General features: G+C 58.0%; 1 protein-coding gene across 5 annotated transcripts in view; it reads right to left on the reverse strand.

The window, feature by feature from the left end:
* The window catches only part of SHANK2 (SH3 and multiple ankyrin repeat domains 2), a 471,338-nt gene that overhangs the window by 288,994 nt on the left and 160,993 nt on the right, over positions 1–21,351 (reverse strand). For all 5 annotated transcript variants that reach the window (XM_073217285.1, XM_073217283.1, XM_073217284.1 and 2 more), the window contains 2 exons: positions 12,264–12,330; positions 11,668–11,838 (listed from right to left, as the gene is read on the reverse strand). In XM_073217285.1, the coding sequence (XP_073073386.1) occupies positions 11,668–11,838; positions 12,264–12,330 (238 nt within the window). The remainder of the gene's footprint in view (positions 1–11,667; positions 11,839–12,263; positions 12,331–21,351) is intronic.

The raw sequence follows: 21,351 nt of genomic DNA on the forward strand, positions 1-21,351 counted from the left end.
CGGAACCCGAGTCTGGCCCCAGCGAGACACGAGCAAATATACTGCCTGCCCCCAGACACACGATTTTGTCTTATCTTTTTTTTATCTTTGTCTTATCTTTGTCTTATTTTTAATTCTGTTCTGGGGCCGAAAAGAATACTGATGATTTATAACGAAAGGAGCAAAACATGGTGTTCTTAAAATGTTTTCCCTTCTGGAGAACGTGCACGTCAAACCTGGTGACTCAGTAAGAAAGCAGAGGACGCGATGGGCAAGGGGCAAAGTCGGGGGGGCCTGGGCGTGAACCCTGACCTCACAGATGAGCGGAATGCGACCTGGGACAAGTCGCCAAGCTTTCTGAGCCGAGCGTCCACAGTGACCGCCTGCTGTGTTTGCCGGCATTTCCCTCCTGCTTTTCTTCCATTCCTTCCCTACGGATGACCTCACGGCCTAGCACTGGCCGCTGGCTGGCAACTAAGTGACGGCAACGTGATTTAAAGGGGGGCGCCAGGGTCCCTGCCGCCAGCCCCAGCTCTGGCACGATTCCGCCCTCCAGACCCTATTATTTGCCCACCTTTACCTTTCTAGCTCCCCCTTGGAAAATGCCAGTGGACCTCCAGGGGTTATGGGGTCTAGGAGAAGGAAAATGTTTTTTGGGGTTATTTACTATCTTGCTCCCAGAGACACGTGCCTCTCGGCGGCCTCGTGGGTCACAGCAGCCCACGCGGCAATGGCCTCAGTGACGAGAGAGAGAGTGTGTACTGACATGCGCGTTTGTGCCTGGACCCAGCTGGCTGAGAACCTGGGACTCATCATCCCACGAACCGAGATGGGGCGATTTTCTCTCCCTCTGCTTTGTTTCTGACAACTGCCTGTGGCTTCATTAGCGCCTCCGCTGGTCCCTTCTGGCTCGGCTAAAACGGGCAGCGCTTATGTGTGCGTGTGTATGGATTCTTCTTTTTCTAAACCTTAATGTCTTTCCGCTTATGCTCATTTAGAAACCAGAATAGAAACCTCTTCTGCCTTCAGCTGAACTCCCCCTCCCTGGTCTTCCAAGCCCTAAGCCCACGAAGGGGTTCTATGCAAATACTCAAATCCCATGAACAACTTCAAGAAAGGACTCTCAGGTCCACTTGAATTTGGGCTCAGCCCTAATCGAAAAAGAACTCTAAATGCAGCTGCAGTGGGGGGACGACTCCGGTCCGGTCTGTAGTGGCTGCCGAGGCTCGGAGAGGTGCTAGGCTGGGCCAGAATCACATGGAAGATTCCAGATTGGTACCCGTGACCTCCGGCTCCTGTTCTATTCTAGATTCCACCATCCAGCTGCGTTTGCTTCCATCTTAATGAAAACTAAGATTTCTGCAATTATTTCCAGACTCCAGTGTGAAAGCTGAGTGGTTCTACACAAGAAGTCCCGAAATTCCAGGGTGAGTGTCTGTCTGTAAAGACCACATGTGGCTTTGCCAGGCTTGTGAGGGCTGATGTGTCCTGACAGCAAGACACCAGGGCAGAGACCCTCTCGCCTGGCGTCAGGACATTGGCCCTGATCGGGGCCTTGTCTGCGATCCAGGGACTCTGCCACGGGAGGCCCCGGGTGAGCGGGAAGGGCGGAGCTGAGCCCGGATGGACCCCAGCACTGTCCCCAGAACGCGAGAGGAGCCCCATGTTTGCGAGCTGCCGCCCGTGAGCCTGCTGGCCCTGCGTTCCATCTGTTCTGTTGTTCATTCAGTAATGATTTGCCAAGCAAGGTCCTGGAGCAGAGGCAGTGGGTGCTGGGGACAGGGACACATCCAGAGGTCCTCTGCAGCCCAGGGGGTGCCAAGCCCCTGAGTCCTGTGAAATAAGCCACTGTCTGGATGTGGAGAGGTCCGTCCTGCAAACGGGAGTCAGGCTAGGGGGCAGCTGTGGGTGGGAATGGGAATCAGGTAGAAGGTTTGCAAGGGTCTCTAATGAACGGTGGACCCAGGGGGAGGTGGGCAATGGTGCAGGATAACAAGGGACACGAACAAATGCCCTAAGTGGACGGGACAGCAGGTCACCTGGAGGTGTGTATTCTTCTTACTTGGCCTGGGGGCACGTGCCTGACTGAGCACGGAGGGTGACTCTAGTCTGGGCTTGGTTCTTTGCCCCCACAGGGTAGGAAGACATGGTGCCCAGGCCCATGGACCAGAGCAGCCTTGTGAGAGCCATAGGCCCTGGGAACCACAGACTTTCCGGCACCTGGGGGCTGACGGCGGGTCCTGCCACGTCCTGAGCATCCCGTGGTGCTCAGGCTGGGATGGGGCCTCCCCAGGTGACATGGGTTTTTGGCAGGGTCTGTAAGGGTCTGTCGGCTCCCTCACATTCTGAGTCCCACTTTCCCTGGGTCCACCAACTGATGACACCCTCCCCACCCCCAAGACAATTACTTCAGAAAACACCTTGAGATTCTACAGCTTTCCAGCACGCAGACTGGGGTTATGGGAGGACAGATCTCACAATAGCAGCTGACCTCCAAGGAGCCCAGGCTGCTCTCTTTTCAGGAGGTCCCACTAGACTATCTCCCCAGGGGTGAGAATTAAAGAGTGCTGAGACCCAGAACTCCAGATCGCCTTTGTCTACACTGGATCCTTGTCACCATAAAAATGCCCTCAATTCGCCTTTGCTAAAAAGAAGTTTATAAACCTCATACTGGACCCTTCCCGCACCGCGGAGGGATGTACTGAGGTCCAGAGTCAAGGGGCAGGTCAGCCGGCACGGAAGAGGCGGAGGGCTGCTTTCTGGGGAGGGAGGGGGCCCTGGGGAGGAGGCCGAGTGGCCCCGGCGGTGGCCTCTCCTGCTCCCTGTCCTCCGGGTAGCAATTAATGCCCAGCTCAGAGCAGCGGGGAACTGGTTTTCACAGATAAAATGACTCAGAGAACAGCCAGAGATGGAAGCGACCGCGTCTGTGGCCACCGTTGCAGACTCTGAGACGGAGCCACGACCTGGTGTCCACAGGAAACAGATGGGGGCCGGGGCGCCCATGGGAGGCAGGTGGGGGCCAGGCCAGGACAAGCGGGCCTGTGGGTGCAGAGGTTTGGGCTCGGCAGGCAGAACCCAGGACAGGACTTGCTCATAATTCAGCCCAGAATGCTGCGGGTGGGGGGCAGTGGAGAGAATAGGCACCCCCAGAACCTGAAGGGGAAGGCCTCCCCTGTGCCGACTGCCTGGGGAGCACAAGATGGGAGCTGCCTGCCGGACCCCCGGGAGGCCGAGCTGCAGGGAGAGGGGGCAGCGAGGAGACAGGCTTGTCGAGCGGGCCTCGGCAGGGAGGGAGGGTCCAGGACCTAAAGGTGCTCAGAGACACAATGGTCAGGGACCACACCGTAAGCAGCTGATGGGGGCTCGGCAGCCAGGGACCCCAGCTCCCTGTGACCATGTGACATGTTCCTGGGTAATAGAAGCCTCGTGTTCAGCTGTAAAATGGGGACGGTGACAGGGTCACCGCCCTGGCAGGGCTGTTGCTGTGATGGAATGCGGCACCAAGTGCCAGTGGGCATAGAAGGACATCAAAACTGCACAGCTGCTTTTATTATCCTGATCAAGACAGATGGTTGCTGCCTCCTCCGGGAAGCCATCCTGGCTCTACAGCCCACTGGGATTTAGAGCCCCTGGTGCTGACTTTAGCATCATCCCTCTCCCTCCCACAGGCATGGATGTTCTCGATCTGCAGGGAACCCTTGGCTGCAAGCCTGCCCGTCAGCTAGGACACAAGGACCACTGCCCACCAGAAAGATGGTCTCCCCGGGAGAAGGGTGGTGCCAGGTGGAAAAGCCAGAACCTGGGCAGAGAGGGCAAGGGGACCAGGAGAGAGGGGAGGAGGCTGAGAAGGGCTGAGGGAAGAAGGATGGAGCCGCACAGCCAGGGGCCCGCGGGCACACTTCCCACCCTCTCAGCACAGTGGCGGACAGAGGGGGGAGGGCCACAGGAACCACCCAGCTGAGACACGTGCCTGGGGAACGGAGGGGGTCGGAGGGGACTGGGAGGCACAGGAGGGCAGAGCAGGCGAGAGGAGGGCGAACTCGGGTAAAGACAGGAACTGCACCCCAGCCCAGAGCAGAAGGGGCACCTGCCCGGCGCCTCGCCCTCGGGAAGGGGGTCTCCGCCCATCTAGCCTGCTGCCTGGGCCCCGGTCGTCTTCTTCATACACAGAGGGCCAGGTTGGGGGCGCCGGGTCACGGGATCAGAGACAGGGAACGGGAAGCAAAGCCTTGGGGCCAAGAATGACAAGCTAGAGAGGGTGGGCGCAGAGGCATGCCGCAGAGCCAGCGGCGGCCACTGAAGCTCAGGGCAGGGAGAGGAGCCTCCTCGGAGACCTCGGCGGAGGGGAGAGCAGCGGGGTGCAGCCTGGCCTCTGACCAAACCTCAGGCGCAACCCCAACTAGCGCCAGAGTCAGCGGCTCCCACATGGGCAGTGTGCACCCGGCAGAGGGGGCCATGGGGTGGTTCCAGTACTTCTGGGTGGGTGTCCTGCTCACATGTGGCCAGGGGCCAGACAGGCCGAAGGTCCAGCAATGCACGGGGCAGTCCGGATGATTGTGAGTGCCCCGCCGGACACTGCTGCCGACGCAGAACCTGCTCACCGTCTGACTTACAAACACAAACACCTTGGCTTGGTTTTGACATTCTCCAGATTTCCCTGGAATGCACCCACCACGTATGTAAGTGGGTCCCATCTTGGGTAACCCCACACTGAGCATGCAGTGTTGCAGCTGCCTGAGGCGCACTTGACACTGGCGGGATGTGCCCGGAACGGTGGGCATCACACTGCCCTGTCCCGGGGCTGTGCCCTCAGTGAAGCACAGGTCCTGCATGGTCACTGCCTCCTGTTTCCTATCCCGTGACATCAGCTTTCAAGTATTCCATGTATGCTGGGTTTTGTTACCTGTGACTTTCAAGTAAGCCCTTAAGGTGATGGCAGGTTGCACGTGTCATGGGGCAGAGGATGCTGGGCCAGGAGCCACGGGACAAGCACGTGCCTCCCCAGAAACGCACTCTGCAGAGAACGCGTGGTGGAGGGTCTGGGGGAGGCGGTCCCAGAGGCCCTCAGCCTTCTACCTGGGATGCAGTGGGGCAGGGCTCTTTCCTGGGGCCCGAACTGCCTGGGATAGGGAGGCAAATGGCTGAGAAAGGCCCAGGTTTGTGGCCCAGTTAGGAGGGATGTGCGGGCAGGTGGGAAGAGGCCCGGCACACCTCTCGTGGGACGCATGCTCTGGCAGCCACACGTGGCCGGGCCATGTGGGGGCAGCGCAGCCAGGGACTCAGTGACGAGCAGTCACGGCAGGACGTGTCGCCAGCCCAGCCTCCCCTGGGCGGCGATTCGAGGCCCCATGGCCTGCACGGCAAGTGAGCCCCAGGACCAAACACAGCCCTGAAGACAAGGCAACACGTGTGCAACGGGGCCAAGGCCGCCGGTCACAGCTGCCAGCACAGAGACACGTGCCTGGGAGCATAGCAGGCACGGCATCTGGGAGGAACAGGACCACGGTGGAGTCCCACAGCGGTACTGCCTGGACATCAGTGTGATGCCGGCCACTCATTAAAACTCCTTCCTGACAGAACACACGTGCAGGTCGTGGCCATCGCAAACAGGCACCACCTCGGCTCACATCCTGGCACGTCAGCTCTGCTGCACAACGTGAGGGTAAAACTTCCAGGCCGATAAGCAGAGGGGAGGGGGTGGGGGACCACAGAGCCAGCAAACAACCAGCCCTCCAGCAGACGTGGAGAGGTGGGCAACCGAGACCCCGGGCGGCAGGCCAGCAGCTCACCGGCACTGGGGAGCCATGCACGCACACGCGGGGACTGGCACGCACGGCCGCACACGCTGCGCAGCTCACTCGGCCCCAGGAGGCAGGAGAGATGGGGACGGCAGTGGGGCACGCGCATCCGCTCCGGCTGCTGTGTCTGCTGGGGTATCATGATGTCTCCCTCCCTCAGCAGCTTGCTGCGAAAACAGTCTCTGGGAATCCAGACAACAGCTGCGTGATTGCTCCATAATTCTAGGTAAAATACTAGCCTGGCTTTCCTTAGAGGTTCATTCTTAAAGCTCATCAAGGGGGGACGCGGCACTGCGACCCCGATCGATGCAGTCTGATGAAATGACACAGGTTAGCGTACTGGGTTTTCCCCAGGACCTGCCCGCTCTGCTTGCAAACACAAAGGATACCGTGTTGATTTAATACCATCGTCTCTGTTTCATGGTAAGTGGCATATTTTACAGTCAAAATGCCAGGAGAGCTGAATAATTCTTTCAAATCAGGTCTATTTTATTTCACAGCAGGTGATATCTACCTAACAGGTATTTTTTAAAAGAAGAATCATCACTCAATATCAGCATGGACTTTACATTCTCACACATAAACACACACCCACCCCCAAAATATTGCATTAAGGAATCTGTTTGAAAACACAACCCTCTACCCATCTATACATATCTACAGCATAATTATACCGCACTGGGTCTGGAAACCTAGCAACGGTATCCAAGTATCCTTCGTCCGCTAATCAGACACCCAAAGTCACACATCCACTCAATGTGCTTCATTTTCAAAGACAAAAGCCCCTCGCTTCTCTCCCCATAGCTGCAGAAGGACAAGATGTATAAAAACAAACCTTGTTCAGCTGAAGAGGAACAACCCATATCATTTAATCCATCTGACAGCACCAGGCATCTCCCCACAAAGCCAGGCAAAGCCAAAAATAACAAAGACCGCAAAAAACAGGTTATCCCAGTCCGAAGCGTGTCAGCTTGCAACATGCTTAATGTTTGCATGACCACTTCGGACGCGAGCTCCCCAGCCCCCTGACAACTGTGATTTGGGGGACCTCCACCCTACAGAAACCATTGTGATCGCCCTACAGTAAAAGCTTTTAAGACCCTCTGGGCTTGTGTACTCAGCCACAGCTAAATACTGGATGACAACGAGGATTAACTTGGGTATTCAAGGGCGCTTTTAAACCATCGCTTTCTCTGAGATGGCCCATAAAATAGCCAAATGGAGGTCACATTTAATATTTTAAAGAGAAAGGGAGCTATCAGAAAAAAAAAAAAAAAAGCACAGCGTCTCCCTTAGCAGCTACACCCACACTGACCACGTTGTGAACAGAACATTTCACGACAAGATGGAATCTTCCCTTTAAAGGCACAGAAGTGTGTCTGCACGGCATGCCAGGCGTCCCTGCAGATGCTCCCTGTCTCCGAGGGCCCCTATCACTCTGCTGTGCCTCGGCGTGTTTACTGCTCCCCACAAAGACCATCGGGGCTTCTTAAGCACCCCGGTTCCTTGGTGGTGTGCTTCCTTGTCTGGAAAACAGAGGTCCATCCCGCCGAGAGAGAGGCTATCTGAGCTTTTAAAGGGACTTTAGGAAGGTATCCCACCATCACGGCCGCACGTGAAAAACCAGGGAAATGGTCAGTGCTTCAGCTTACCCATTCTAGAGCATCAAAACTGACGCCCACGCCCACCCCCAACGTGGAAGCTGGGGGTCCTCCCTCCGCATCTGTGCTTGGCAATGCAACCCAGTGCGTCTTGGCAGAGATGAGCCTCACCTTCATTCCCTCTGTGCTCAGAATCCTGACAGGTGGGGCTGGGCTCTCCGAAACGGTGTCCCTGCCCCGCTGGCTGCCTGGCAAACAGACTCTGCTAGTGAGCAGAGGTGGGGCTGGGCTTGGGTGTCTGGTGTCAGGACGCCGGAGGAATATACAACAGCAATCACCCCGAGCCGACCAGGTCAGGCCCTCTGGGGGATGACGCCCTCGGAGGTGGTGGCGCTGGGCATCTCTGCTCTATGCAAGCCCCCCCAGGCACACCCCAAGCCTGGCGCTCACCAGGGCACCCTGGAGGATCCCCACCTGCAAGTCAAGAATAGTCAGGTGCAGGACAGGACGGGTCTCTGTCATGATCAACTGCCAGCAACACAAGAGACTCCCTAGGGCGTGGGAAGGAGGGCTGAAGCAGCAGCGGGGTGACTAGGGGCCAGAATGGGGGAGGTGGGCAGCAACAATCAAAGAGGCGACGCACACAGAAGAGTCTATTTTTCCAAAAGTCACGTTCCACTCTCCCAAGACACAGTGATGGATTAGGAGCCGCCCTGATCTGGGAGGTGCAAGGATCTACAGTCCTTTTAACACCACTCCCAAACCCAGGTCAGGGAGACAAGGAGGACACTAGCCTCTGTGGTCACTGCCTCCTAAGGGGCCCGGCCTGGGACAGACCAATGGTCCCAAGTCCCCAGATGCACATGGGGCCCCTGGGAGAAGGTGCTAGGTGAGGAGTCCTGGTGGAAAGACAGTGACCGTGGGGGTGACGTGCTGGCATCTCAGGCACCCGCTGGTTGAGGTGCCCCTGGCGGCTTTCTGCGGATGCTCAAGCGCAGCATGGGGTTTTAAGCCTAGAGGGAGAAAGATCATCCCCCAGCCCCCAGAGGCAAGCAGCAGACGCTCTTGTCAGGGTGTACGAGTTCTCCTTGAGCCTGGCAGCCAGGGGCAGTTCTGCTGGGGTTCTGACAACCTCACGGGTCTCAGTCGGGCCTCTCCTCCTTGGTGACCCCACGGAGGAGGCTCTGCACCTGGGAAGCCTGTCCGCCTCTCTCCCGCCTGCCCACCAGGCTGCACCCCCATCCTCCTGTCCTCCCAGACGCCCTGCAGGGAAGGATCATGCCAATGCCTTGAACAGTTCACAGTGGCTGACACGAGCCAGGGAAGATGTTTCTCTCTGAAATGTTGAGACTGAATGTGGAAGTCATGGGGGAGTCAGTCCAAGAGAGAAAACTCCGGGCTCCACAGGTGAGGACGCGGGTAGGGCTGGAAGGAGCTGCAGGCTGATACCCAACCCTCCTGAATGGAGGACAAGCAGCTGACACACGGCTGATGAGAGGCCCGGGCGCTGCCAAGCACCCTCCCTTCTCCGGGGACTGACTGCCTTCTGGCCGGGCAGGGCTGCTGCCTGTGGGCCCCACACCGTAGCCCTTGGTCTGTTGGCGCTTGGCCTCCATGGCTACGGGTGCAGCTACACCCACCACAGCCCCTCATCCCCAAGCCATCTGGGGAGCTGAGCTGGCCCCTGCTGGGGAAATGCTTAACTGGGGGCCACTGGGTGATGGAGCCTGGACCAGGAGGCGGAGAGGAGCAAGCCCCCCTCTGCGGGGAGGGGCCACCCTGTCAGGGGTCAGCACCCCCTCCTTCCCTCCAGGCCCCGGCCTCCCTGGCAGCCTGCACGGGTGCCCGCAGAGTGCCCGAGTGGTGGCATGCCTCTCTCACCTCACGGCAGAGGCGGCGGAGCACGGCGGTCGAGGCGACAGAGTGCTGCAGGCTCGATGAACCGGGTTCAGGGCCTCGCTCAGCCAACTGCCCTGGTACACGATCTGGGGGCATCCCGCATAGGAGACACCATGGGTGCCCTGCCGCATGCCCTTGGCTCTCCGTGCTCCTGCGCACGCATGCCGCTTGCCCCCCCAGGCACCAGTCCCTCCCCGAGGCGGGTTTTTCTTGGCCCAGGAAGCAGCTTGTACAGAGCAGGCCTTCCCTATGGAGGAGCTTGACCGGTGGATAAACGCACAGACCGCCTGGCGCGTGGGTGGGATGACACCAAGGCGTGCTCCCACAGCCCCGCAGAGGCCCCCCGTGGGGCTGGGCCTCGGGAGCCGCACTGCCGCCTGAGCGCTGGTGCGCCTGAGCCGGCGGGCTGTCCTCCCCACTTCCTGCACCGCCCTCCCGCTGGGCCTCCCCGGCATCCGCTCCACAGCGAACCCTCTGCCCCAGGCTCCCTGCCTCAAGGTTTGCTTCTGGGGGGACACCCCCGGACACCACGTCCTGCATCAGGTTCTTCCTCAGCAAAAGGGACGATAACCACATCAGGGCTGGGACAGGGGGTGAAGGCATGTGGGGCACACATTCGCTGTCTCACTGTGCTTATTTGTTCTCCAAGAAGTCGGGGGGCTCTCTCAGATGATGGGCAAGACCCACGCAGGCCAATCAATGCACCGCTAAGGGAAGGGACAGGATCGGACTCTCCCCACCAGGCAGCCCGCATCGGGCCCCCGCCAGTTACAAGGCTGGGGCAGCCACAGAGCAGACAGCAGTGACTAGGCTCGAATCCAGAGGTTTATTGGTTCCCATGGCACTGGATGGGGATTTTATAGTGGATTTACCCTGCTTCGATGAATCAATGCATCGAGTGATGTGTGGTCCCACAAAGCCCCACAGCGGCCATGCCCTCCCTTCTGGGAAACCTTCAACAGAGTCATTTTAAGTGGCCCAGTTCGCAACCACAGATCCTTAGACAACTCAGAGGAAAGAAAAGTCTCTTCTTCCCTTTCTCTGGAGCTGCTGAAAGGACCCGGGGGAAGGGTTCTGTAACATCCTTTCCCTTTGGGGTGCACAACAGGGCAGCCCACATTGTGGGAATGGGAGACACCAAATCCCCACCTCAGGTGACCGTAAAAGCCAGCCTGCTCTTCACTGAGTCCCAGGGGGTTTACAAAAGCACAGAAAGAAAGGCTTCGGACCTCAGTCCCAGCTCCGCGGACTACGGATCGCACGAGGCACGGTGCGCGCCCACATCTCAGCGGGATATGCTCTTTGTAGTTTAAATAAATCACTGCTCAGACGGGGTGAGCCGTGATTAAAGCATATTCAGCCAACAAACAATATCACTTTGATGGTAAGAAAAATCATCTCTGTTTGTAAAGGTGTTTGCGTCCCAGCTAGGAAAGCTAATTATGTCTCAAGATGCAAAACAGTAGACAGAAACCTCCCCCAACCTGGGTTTCCAAACCAACTCAGTGCTTCCAGGACCACGGCAGCTTTTGAGTAGGACGGTTTAGTGGTTGGTCCCCCCGTTCTCGGTGGACGGGGCCAAGGCTTGGGGGGCGGGGCTGGAGCACCCATGGTCTCAGCACCACTCCCAAGAGCCGGGGCAAGGAAGCCACTGCCCACCTCCCTCCAGGCTGTGTGGGCACCCCGTCAGGGCCGATGGTCAGGTAGGATAACGAGGGTAGTCCCAACCTGTCACCATCACAGACAACTCAGAAATCCGAGGGGCTCCAGGGCCACTAACAATCCCCACCGCCGTGGGCTGGGGCCTCCTCACCTCTTCCGTGCTGTGCCCTGCTTCACAGAGTCCGGATGCCCTTCACGGCCGGTATTTTTAGACCTCAAGCCAGCCCTACCTATTGTGCTGTGCTGTCTCGTCAGGGAGGCGGTGGGCACAGCGCTGCTGGCACTCCCGGCACGAGGAGTTCATTTTCTAAATCACGCTGCAGACATCCAGTCATCAATCTCTACAATGTGCTCACGGAGGTACCAACGTGGCCTGCGTCTCAGAGCAATGAAGTGATTTGCCCTAGCTCACAGTGGGCACACTGCCTGCATCGGGCACAGCCCTCGGGAGGCCCCGATGCTCAGCACAGGTGCTGGACGATGCAAGCCAAGCATCCGGCTTTGCATCTTTGTGCAAATCTCAGACGCAGGCTGAGTACCAGCCACACATTTGACACAGTGAAGACTCGACAGACAAATGCATGGTTTCACGCACCCCCAAACCAATATGGGGTGAGGGCACAGGCAGCCAGACACAGATGCCATCCACCATCTGGTTCCTCCTCCAGGCGCTTCAGAGCCCCCTACCTCCCCCCCTGGATGGGACAGCACCATGTTCAAACGCTCACCGCCGCTGCTCCAGTGGGACTGCTCCCCGCTGCTGGTCCTGCGCAAGCCTGGGGCTGGGGGACACAGGCCAGCAGGCTCTTCCAAGATGCAGGACTGTGCCCAGCCACCGGCAGGGCGATGGGAGAGAGGAGGAGCCCCATAGATGGTCCTCCTGGCTGGCACAAGGGGTACTAGAAAGGGGAATGGTCATCATCAGCAGATCGGGTGCAGAAGAAAGGGGTGGGGTTGCCTGGCCTCTCTTTTGCCTCAAGGAGTCGTCATCCCTGAGTTTAAATGGAAGTGCGTATGTCACAGAATTCTAGCACGCCCACCTGAAGTCGCTGCAAATTAACCCGGTGCCCTAGCTGGGCAGCAGTGCCCCCCACGGTGGTCGGCGTAGCCAGTTTCCTTGCCTGACTTCTAAGGCATCCTCAGCCTCAACCCAGCTGTGAGTCGAGGAAATGCAAGAACAGAGATGGAAAAGTCGCTGGGACTATGCTTTCTGTTTAGTTTTGCTAAAACGGACTCTGAACGGATCTAACGAGGATTTTAAACAGCCAGCTGTGTGTCCTCGGCCAACCAGAGCCCCGCCGCGGCTCACTGCGCGCCTACTTACCGACGTCTGTCTCCTTGTGGGTCTTGATGTATTCTGCCAGTTCAAAGTTGCCCGCTATGATCGCCACCTGCAAGAGCAGAAATCACGTGAAGGTGTCAAATGCGGAACAGTGACGCGCCCTCCCCACTGCCGATGGCCTGAAAGCAAAATGAGTCCAGTCCCAGCCCTACTTCGATAAGAGATAAGCCTTTTCCTGTTTCGTTGAGCTGTGATGACCCCCCAGGCCAGTGGAGGCGTGCAGCATGACTTCACATGCCCACCTCGCAAAGGGATTACAATGGGGGTTAAGGCCCGTCTCCTCCTATAATTAGAAAAAATTATTTTCCCGGTGATGAGAACCTTCAGGACCTGCTTTCTCAGCTACTTCCAAATATACCACGTGAGTAATGGCGGTCGCCAGGCAGAGCACGGCGCCCCTAGGGCTTAGTCACCTTATAACTGGGGGGCCACACCTTTTGGCCTTCATTCCCCACCCCCACCCTAGGCCTCCGGTAACCACCAACCTGATCCCTAGTTCTGAGCTCTTTTAGATTCCACACATAAGTGAGGGCGTAAGTATGTCTTTCTCTGACTTATTTCACCGGGCATTACACCGTCACGGTCCATTCCTGCTGCCGATGGCAGGGTCAGTCATGTCTCCTAGAACAGCAGCCCCACACCCACGGGCCCTCAGAGCCGCACGGAGTCACGTCTTCCCACATTGCCAAATGCCACCCTCTCCCCGCTGAGAGGCACTGGCCATTTTACTTTGATGAGACCCTCATTCCGTGAGAATCTACATGGGAGAGAGCCTCCGTCCGGAAGGCCCACGGCAGGAAGTACCCGTACGGCAGCAGAGAGCCGACGAGGCCCCAGCCTGGGAGCCCCCACGGACTGACTGTGTCCTGCGCTCCCACCAGGTCCAGCTGGTTCTGACACACCCGCCTGCAGGTTCCACTCTGATTGGGCCTGAGCCAGTCCCTGCAGCTGGAGAGGGGTGCCCTCAAAGCAGCCTTGGGCCGTCTGCCAGATTTCAGTGCATAGGAAAAAATCCCACCTATGGGTGCATGTGGCCAGGTGGTGGGGTGTTAAAACCAACACCTCCAGGAGTTGATTCCAACTCGAGCAGAGCTGTTGGCTAAATGAAAAAGCCACGTGATCCCTGGCATGCTGAGGCAGCCAGGCGGGGAAGCCAAAGGCCCTGGGGAGGCCCGGGAGGCCTGAACCAGAGCCCGCGGGGGCACGGCTCACGGCAGAGCACGGCAGAAGGGAGGCCTAGGCTTGGAGGTGGCAGTCCTCACCAACCAGCGGGCCAGGCGCTCAGGCGCCAGCCTGCAGATGCACACCTAGTCAGTTCACTTTCGGTGATGATGTGGGTGGGCCTTATCCAACCATTTGGAGGCCTTCAGAGCAAAACCTGAGCGTTCCTGGAGAGGAAGAAATTCTGCCTCAAGACGGTGGCATCAACTCCTGCCCGAGTTTTGGGCCTGCCAATCCCCACAATCATGGGAGCCAACTCCTTACAAGAAATGTCTTCAACACAAAGCCCTCTAAGCCGTTCTGTTTCCCTGGGGAACCCTGACTGGGACGGGTCTGCCTGGAAGCTAACGGCTGTGATGCTAGAGACCCACCGGCCCCAGGCCCCTGTCTACGTTGACTTCCACTCTTGGGCACCCCCTAACACTCCGTGCCTCCAGAAGCAGCCCGCACTGAACTCCAGCCCTCTCTGGCTTACCAGTCATGATGGACTATGGCAGCCCATCTCCACCAGGGAGGTACGGGGCGGGAGGCAAAGACCATCTCAGGGCCTGGCCCCTGTTTCTACAGATAGAGAGGCAGGGTTGAACCATGAGGGGGAATGAGCTACATCGGCCTCATGCAGGGTGACCGCCCGCCAGGGACCCAGGCTTCAGACTGCAGACCTGCAAATAAAATAGGGACAGAGATGAGGAGCCCAGGTGGGAGGTCTACACAGACCCCGAGAAGCTGGCAACTTAGTCTGCTGGCATTTGCAATGGAGCGTAAAAGGGTGGGCTATGGGGTTACATGTAACGTGTACCAGGTCTCACGGCTGTGGGTCAGGGTCATTCCTTGTCTTTTAGCCAAACCCTCAAAGGCAAAACTCCCTCACACCCACCAGGATGGCCACTAGCAACACCAAGGGAGCAGCAGGTGCTGGTGAGGACGTGGAGACACAGGAGCCCTTGGCACTGCTGGTGGGAATACAGAATGGTGCAGCCACCGTGGGGACAGTGCTGTGTTTCCTCAAAAAACTAAATATAGAATTACCATGTGACCCAGCAATTCTACTTCTGGGCATATACCCAAGGGCATTAAAAGCAGGTAGGATGGTTAATTGCGTGTATCAAATGCACTGGGCCATGGGGCCCACACATTTGGCTAAACATGAATCTGGGGGTGTCAGGGAGGGTGTTTCTGGGCCAGAGCCCCATTGGAGCCCACAGCCGAGTGCAGCTGACCGCCTCCTCAGGGCGGTGGGCCTCAGCCAGTCTAGTTGAAGGTCTGACCAGAACACAAATGCCGAATGCGGGGGAGCCCCTCCAACCTTCTGAGCCAGGAATGAGTCCCTTCCAGCCTTCAGACTCCGGCTGGGGCTTCGGCCCTCCTGGGTCCCCAGCCTGTCAAGACCTCAGCTCTTGGACCTCTCAGCCTCCACGATAACAAACAGCTTCACACAGATGGATATGTGTGCGCGTGTGTACATCCGCCTGGCCTGTTTCTCTGGGCAACCGACTAACAGGGGCACTGGAACTGGGGGCTTCTGTGACAAACGCTGACACGCGGAAGCAGTTTGGGGAGGGGTGGTGGGAGCAGCTGGTAACACAGTGCTAAGGGCTACCTGATGAGTCTTGGATGGGGACAAAGAGGCGCTAGGGACACCTGGAGGCTGGCGGGCTCGTTCCCCTGGGCCAACTGTTTGCGCCCAGGGTGACTGTGAAGGTGGAATGTGAGCAATGACACCGGGTGCTTGGCTGAGGCCGCTTCTGGGCATGTGGAAGGGCGGCCGGCTCCTCTCAGGGGCTTCAGGTGAAAGGCAAGGAGACGGAAATGGACGGAAGGGGGAATCCGAGCAAAGAGGAACCAGAACAGGAAGGCCTGGGAAGTCCCCGGCCTGTCCCTGTCGTGGCATTGGGAACGTGTCCCGAGGGGCCAGTGGTGTGGCTGGGCAGCACGGACACGGGCTCACAGGCCTTGAGGAGCAGAGACACCGCTGGTTTGAACGGACGGCAGGGAGCCGGGGTGAGACGTTGGAAGGCTGTGGGGTTTCTTGAGATCAACAGGACCAGACAGTAGAGCTATTCAGCTGCAAACACGTGTCTTTCTTCCAGAAGAGACGGGAAGAGCCCCAAAGGCCATTCCGAGAGTATTAGGTTGCCGCCTCGGTTTCAACAGGTCCGGGAGAACCCCTGAGGCCTTGAGGGGAGCACCCCACTGCCCCCGAGGGCCTACCAGAGGGGATTCTTCTCACGTCCTGGGATCCCATGAGTTTGCCCTGCTGGGTACTGACTTGCCTGGGGCCTATCACCCCTCTTCTCACTTCGCCCTTTGGGAACACCTGTCGCCCGTATTTACCCAGCACTGCGGGCTCCGGGCTTGGGGGCTGGAATGAGGTAAGGCTTTTCAGGCACTGCAGGGGAATGGATGCATTTTCCACTCAAGAGAGACAGAATCTGGGAGTCGGGGGTAGGGTGTTACAGACCAAATGTCTGTCCCCCCAAATTCACAGGTTGAAGCCCTAACCCCCAGGGTGATGGTGTCTGGAAGTGGGCCCCATGGCAGCATCTGATTCTGCAATACGAGTCATGAGAAATACGTATTTGGTCATTCATCTGACCAAATATATATTTCCCAGGTATATCTGGTCTTCATCCACAGTTCTGAAAACACTGCAGAGTCTTAAAGGTGAAATGGATGTCCTGTCATGTTAATGAGATTTTTGGACCCCCACCCTGGGGTAGGGGCTGGGGGCTGAATCAGTTGATGGCCAATAAATTAGTCAATCATGACTATGCAACGGAGCCCTCACAAAACCCCTGGGAACAGCTTATCACGCTCCGCTCCACTCACCTGCACCCTGCTTCTTGGTCAGACAGCGTCTATGCCCGGGGAACCAGGACGCCCCCACGTGCCACTGAGCCCGGCCCCCTGCTCCACGGGGGCAGAAGCTCCTGTATTTGGGACCTTGCCCTGTGTCTCTTGTATCCTTTACGGTGTCCTTTATTACACAGGTAAAGTAAGTGTTTTCCTGAGTTCTGTGAGCCACTCCAGCAAATTAATCGAACCTAAGGGGGAGGTCGTGGGAACCTCCGATCTGTAGCCGGTAGGTCAGGAGCACAGGGAACTCTGGGGCTCGTGACCTGCGTCTGGAGTGGGGGTGGAGGGCAGTCTTGTAGGACAGAGCCCTTAGCCTGGGAATCTGGTGCTGTCCCTGGGCAGACAGCGTCAGAACTGAGTTCTCACACAACCTGCTGGCACTTGAGAATTGCTTGGTGTAACTATGTGTGGGAAGATTCCCCCACCTCGCCCCCCACACCCTTACACACACTGGAATCGGGTCCAGGAACCCGAATGGCACTATACTACTATTACTGCTGTGGATAATACTATTATTGTTGTTACACGTAGGAAAAGAACACACAGCAGCATCCGAGAAGAAGACACCAGAGAGCCTGCTCTCTCCCCACCGTGCAAGGACACGGTGAGACGTCGGCTGTCTGCATGCCAGGAAGAGAGTGCTCGCCAGAGCCTGCCTCCGCTGGCATGCCAGCCTCAGACTTCCGGCCTCCGGGACTGTGACAGTGTGTGTAAGCCCCCAGTATGTGGCATTTTGTTACAGCAGCCCGAGCGGCTAAAGACAGCAGGAGCTCGAAGAGGTATCTGTGTGCCCGTGTTCATCTGGACACCCACAGCATTATGCGTAACAGCCAAAAGGTGTAAGCGACCCAGGTGTCCATCGACAGGTGAGTGGATGAGCCAAACGTGGTCCACCACACGACGGAATATTACGCAGCTTTAAAAAGGAGATTCTGTCACACGCCACAACATGCATAAGCCTCCTCGAGGATACCATGACAAGGGAAATGAGCTGGACACAAAAGGACAAATATATGATTCTATGCACAGGAGGTCCCTAGAGACACCAAATTCATAGAGACAGAAGGTGGGTGGTGGGCACCAGGGGCTGGGGGAGGAGAGGAGGTTAGTGTTTAATGGGGACAGAACTTCTGTTTTGTAGGTGTGAAGAGTTCTGGAGATGGTGGTGGGCCTGGCTTCAGAACAATCTATTAATGCCACTGAGCCGTATGGCCAAAAATGGTTAAGACGGTAAAATTTATGGTATATGTATTTTACCAGTTCTAAAAAAAAGGCAAAAGCTGGCCTGTGTGGACCTGCGGGAGAGGGCGAATACACAACACGGGACACAATACACCCAGGACAGTCCGGCAGTTGTTAGGGGGATGACTGAGCTCTGGGGTAGCCATCCCCCCACGAGGCGCGGGGCACCAGGATGGATTAGACCCAAGGAGGTGGGGGAAGGAGGCCTCAGCCAGCGCTCACATGAGGGGGACGGCTCGCCGAGTCAGCAGGCCGGCCCCACTCCACTACGGCTTCCAGGTAACATCAGTCCTGCCCCCCGAGTTCTGCCTCTGCCGGGGAAGAGGTAGGGAGGAGACCTTTGGGGGGAAGCCATCCCTGTGCACTTGTATCAGGGAGATGGAGGCCCGAGACGCCCTTCTCCCTAAGGGACACCCTGCTGCACAGATGCCCAACATGAAACTGGCCGACAGGTTGTACGTGAAGGACTCAGGCCACCAGACCTGTACTGTGACTCTGGGTATAACAGTTAATCCATGGACCTCAATTTTCTCACCTGCAAGTTAGGTTTTATGTGGGGATTTGATGAGATCATGTATGTGAAGGTTTAGAGCAGCACCTGACACATGGTGAGCCCTAAAAACATGTGCTGTTACCCCCGTGGTTGGCATCATTTTTACTGGGTGCTTATGGGTGAGCGGTAGGCGGCTCGTTACAAAGGTCCTCCAGCCCCTACCGTCCCCACCACCAAATACACAATGAGATAAATACGAGTGCACACCCGTGCGTCTGTGCGCCAACATACTTCCAGGGCAGAGGCTGAAAAGAACTAAAATATAGACTAGCAACAAGTCCAAGCTTCAGCTTCCAAAGAAAAGCTGTGAGGGTTATAAACCGAGTTACCCGGCAGCAGCCAGGCCGCATGCAGACAGCCGAGCCCAAGATGCACGTGAGGACAATACAAAGGTTTCCTTGTGCTAACCGCCCGGCTGGTCCTTGCTTGATTTCAAGGCCACAGAGGCTCTCTCCTGTGGGGGGCAGCCACCTGCCCGTCCTGCCCCCTCACGACCTCCCCTTGGCCCCCCATGCTTGGCCCATCTCTGCCCCCTGGCAAATGCTTGATGGGGGATCTTCTGTAATAAGATGTTCTGCGAGTGCAAATGCGCTTCCTGTGAGGATGGGCGCTACCCTATGCAAGTTCTCAGGGGCCCTAAAAAATTGGAGAGAATGAAGAAATGAGAACTGAGGTCTTCACAGCTCACCTGTCACCATTCACTCAATGTCACTGTTCCCTCGTTTCAGGAACGAACGGAGACCCAGGCTGGCCTTCAGGCGCCACCATAATGAGGCGCAGGCATCCGGCTCAAGGGAACATGCCTGGGTTTAGCGAAAGCCGGAGCAGCAAGGCGCTCCTCTGGGGCTCAGACGCTTGTCCTGCCTCCTTTCTTAAGCCATCATTTCTCTGTGTCTCAAAGGAAGAGGAGTGGAGGCCGAGGCCTCCAGGGAAAGAGCAGGAGCTCCTCCAGCCTCTGCTGGGGTCGGCCTCTCTCCAGGACTTGGGGCGCGTGTTCCAGCCTCCACCCCCCCTCACCTGCCCGCCTTCGGATGGGCTGTCCTGCTTGGGGACCCTGTAGTTCCTGCCCCAAGACAGAGGCAACGCCTTAGCGCTGCTCATTTTATAAAGCCTGTGAGAAAGCCTCATGTGGACGCGATGCTCTGCAGACGTCAGACAGTCCGGGCAGTACCCACGGTTCAAGCGTTGATGGATGAGGGCGGGGCAAGGGGGAGTCGTGAGGTCTGAGACCCCGACCTACTGCAGATGCTCCAAAGGCCCCTCCCGAGAGACTGCCACAGAGACCACCACATGGGGAAGGAGAGCAGGTGGCCCCCGCTGCCCCGGGGCTCCCAGGGGCTCTGCCTTGTGAACAGGCCATGGGGAACCCCGAGGATGCAGGAACGGTGACAAGGGGGCCCCCCATCCTCTCCCCCAACAGCAGCACCCGGGACAGGGGGAAGCGCCCTGGACACCACTCCACTCCACAGGGCAGCGTGTCCAGCGGCCAAGCCTGGGACCACAGGCTTCCTCTCCGCCGGTGAGGGAAGGGCTTTTCATCTGTCTTTGACTCCGACGTCGACAGCCTGTCTTGCTCGCACACCTCAGACGCTCACACCTAACACTGACTGGTCTCATGCTCTTCAAAGCACTTTTTAAAAATCCCATGACACGACCATGATAGCCTTTGAGGAGTCACACTGTAGAAAGACAGGGTTTGGGGTCTCCACACATGACATGCCAGAGGGCAGGACTTAGCACCACTGGGGATGGTGGTAACAGAGGCTACCTGTCATGAGAGGCTGGGGTCCGGGGTCCAAGGGTGGCCAAGCCTCCTGCCTGGCCACCATGCACAACCCACGACCTGACGCCTCTGCTCCTGGAGCCCTCTCCTCCCAGGTGCGCCCCAGCATGGCCACACAGTGCATCCCAGCGCTCCTTTGGAGCCAGCAGAGGTGTGAGGGGCTTGTCCTTCTGGAAGCTGCGCCCTGCTGAGCCTGGCCCGGTCTGCCCACAGCACTCCGACCCTCTGTGGGGGGCTCACTGTGGCTGGTGCCGCCCCTTGCTTCCATGCTCATTCTGCCCTCAAACTGGCACCTGCATCAGGCAGGCTCCCCCATCCTGCAACCACCTCCCCAGTGAGACTCAGGACCGTGGCGGAGGGAACCCACAGACCCTGGAGTCCGCTTCTCACTGGGTCAGCCGGGTCGGGTTCATGGCGCCGACATCATGGTTGTTAGAAACCGCCCAAGTCTTATGCTGGAGGCTGTGCTGGACAAGAAAAGGGGAGCAGTGCGTTGGGGTTCTGGGGCAGGTCAGGAGTGGTGGGCTGTATGCACTGAGCGGCAGGGCGCCCTCTGCTCGGGGTCCCCTGAGTGTGAGAGGTCACCCCCAATCCATAGCAGGCACCGGCTCACTGTCCTTCCCCAGGTCAGCAAGGGAGGCCACCCTACTGCACACCTACAGGCACCGGGGATCCGGCAAAATCCCAGCCTGGCCTCATGGGTGTCCCGTAACCAGCTGGCTGCTACCCAACACCATGTCCTCAAACACTGTGCCCCCTGCTTCCTCGGTCACGGGGCGGGATGACCCACCCAATCACGGCACCACGTGCCATGCCCTGTACCACTTAGCGCTTGGGGCCATCTTGAAGCCGTCCCCAGTGTGTGTCAGCGTGCATTCCAGGTGAAGAAATGACTCTACGTGAGCCCACTCCATCCTTTCCCCCGGCCACCCGGTCTAACGCTGGACCAACAACTCCTGCCCTCCTGCGCAGGGCCAGCGGGGTGGTGGTGGGGGCACCGCAAGTGGATGCTTTCTGCAGAGCTAAGGATACCAAGGAGCTGGGCCGTCTGCTGTGGGTTCCCCTCAGCCCCCGACGGCTGTGGGCAGTTAGGACCCTGGAGGTGCTGCCCCCCTGCGGCGGTGCCAGGTGCAACCTGCCCAGCTGCGGAGTTGGACCTGTGGCAGTGAAGCTGCCTCTCTTTTCGTTACTGGCTAAACAGTCATCTCCTGGGACCTGCAGCCAGAATGCAGAGGAAGCCCCCTCCCCCGCCCGGAGGCAGCATCCTCCCCTCAGCGAAGCAAAATGCGCTTCCCAACAGAGAGAGCTATTTATAGGCTGCTCTGCGATGCTGACACGTCCTCACCAGAACTGGAGAACAGCTCCGCACAAAGACAGCGAGGGAAACCAAGGGCCTGGCACCTCCCCGACTTCAG

This window comes from Manis javanica, chromosome 11 (genome assembly GCF_040802235.1).
Source record: "Manis javanica isolate MJ-LG chromosome 11, MJ_LKY, whole genome shotgun sequence".
Lineage (NCBI taxonomy): Eukaryota > Metazoa > Chordata > Mammalia > Pholidota > Manidae > Manis > Manis javanica.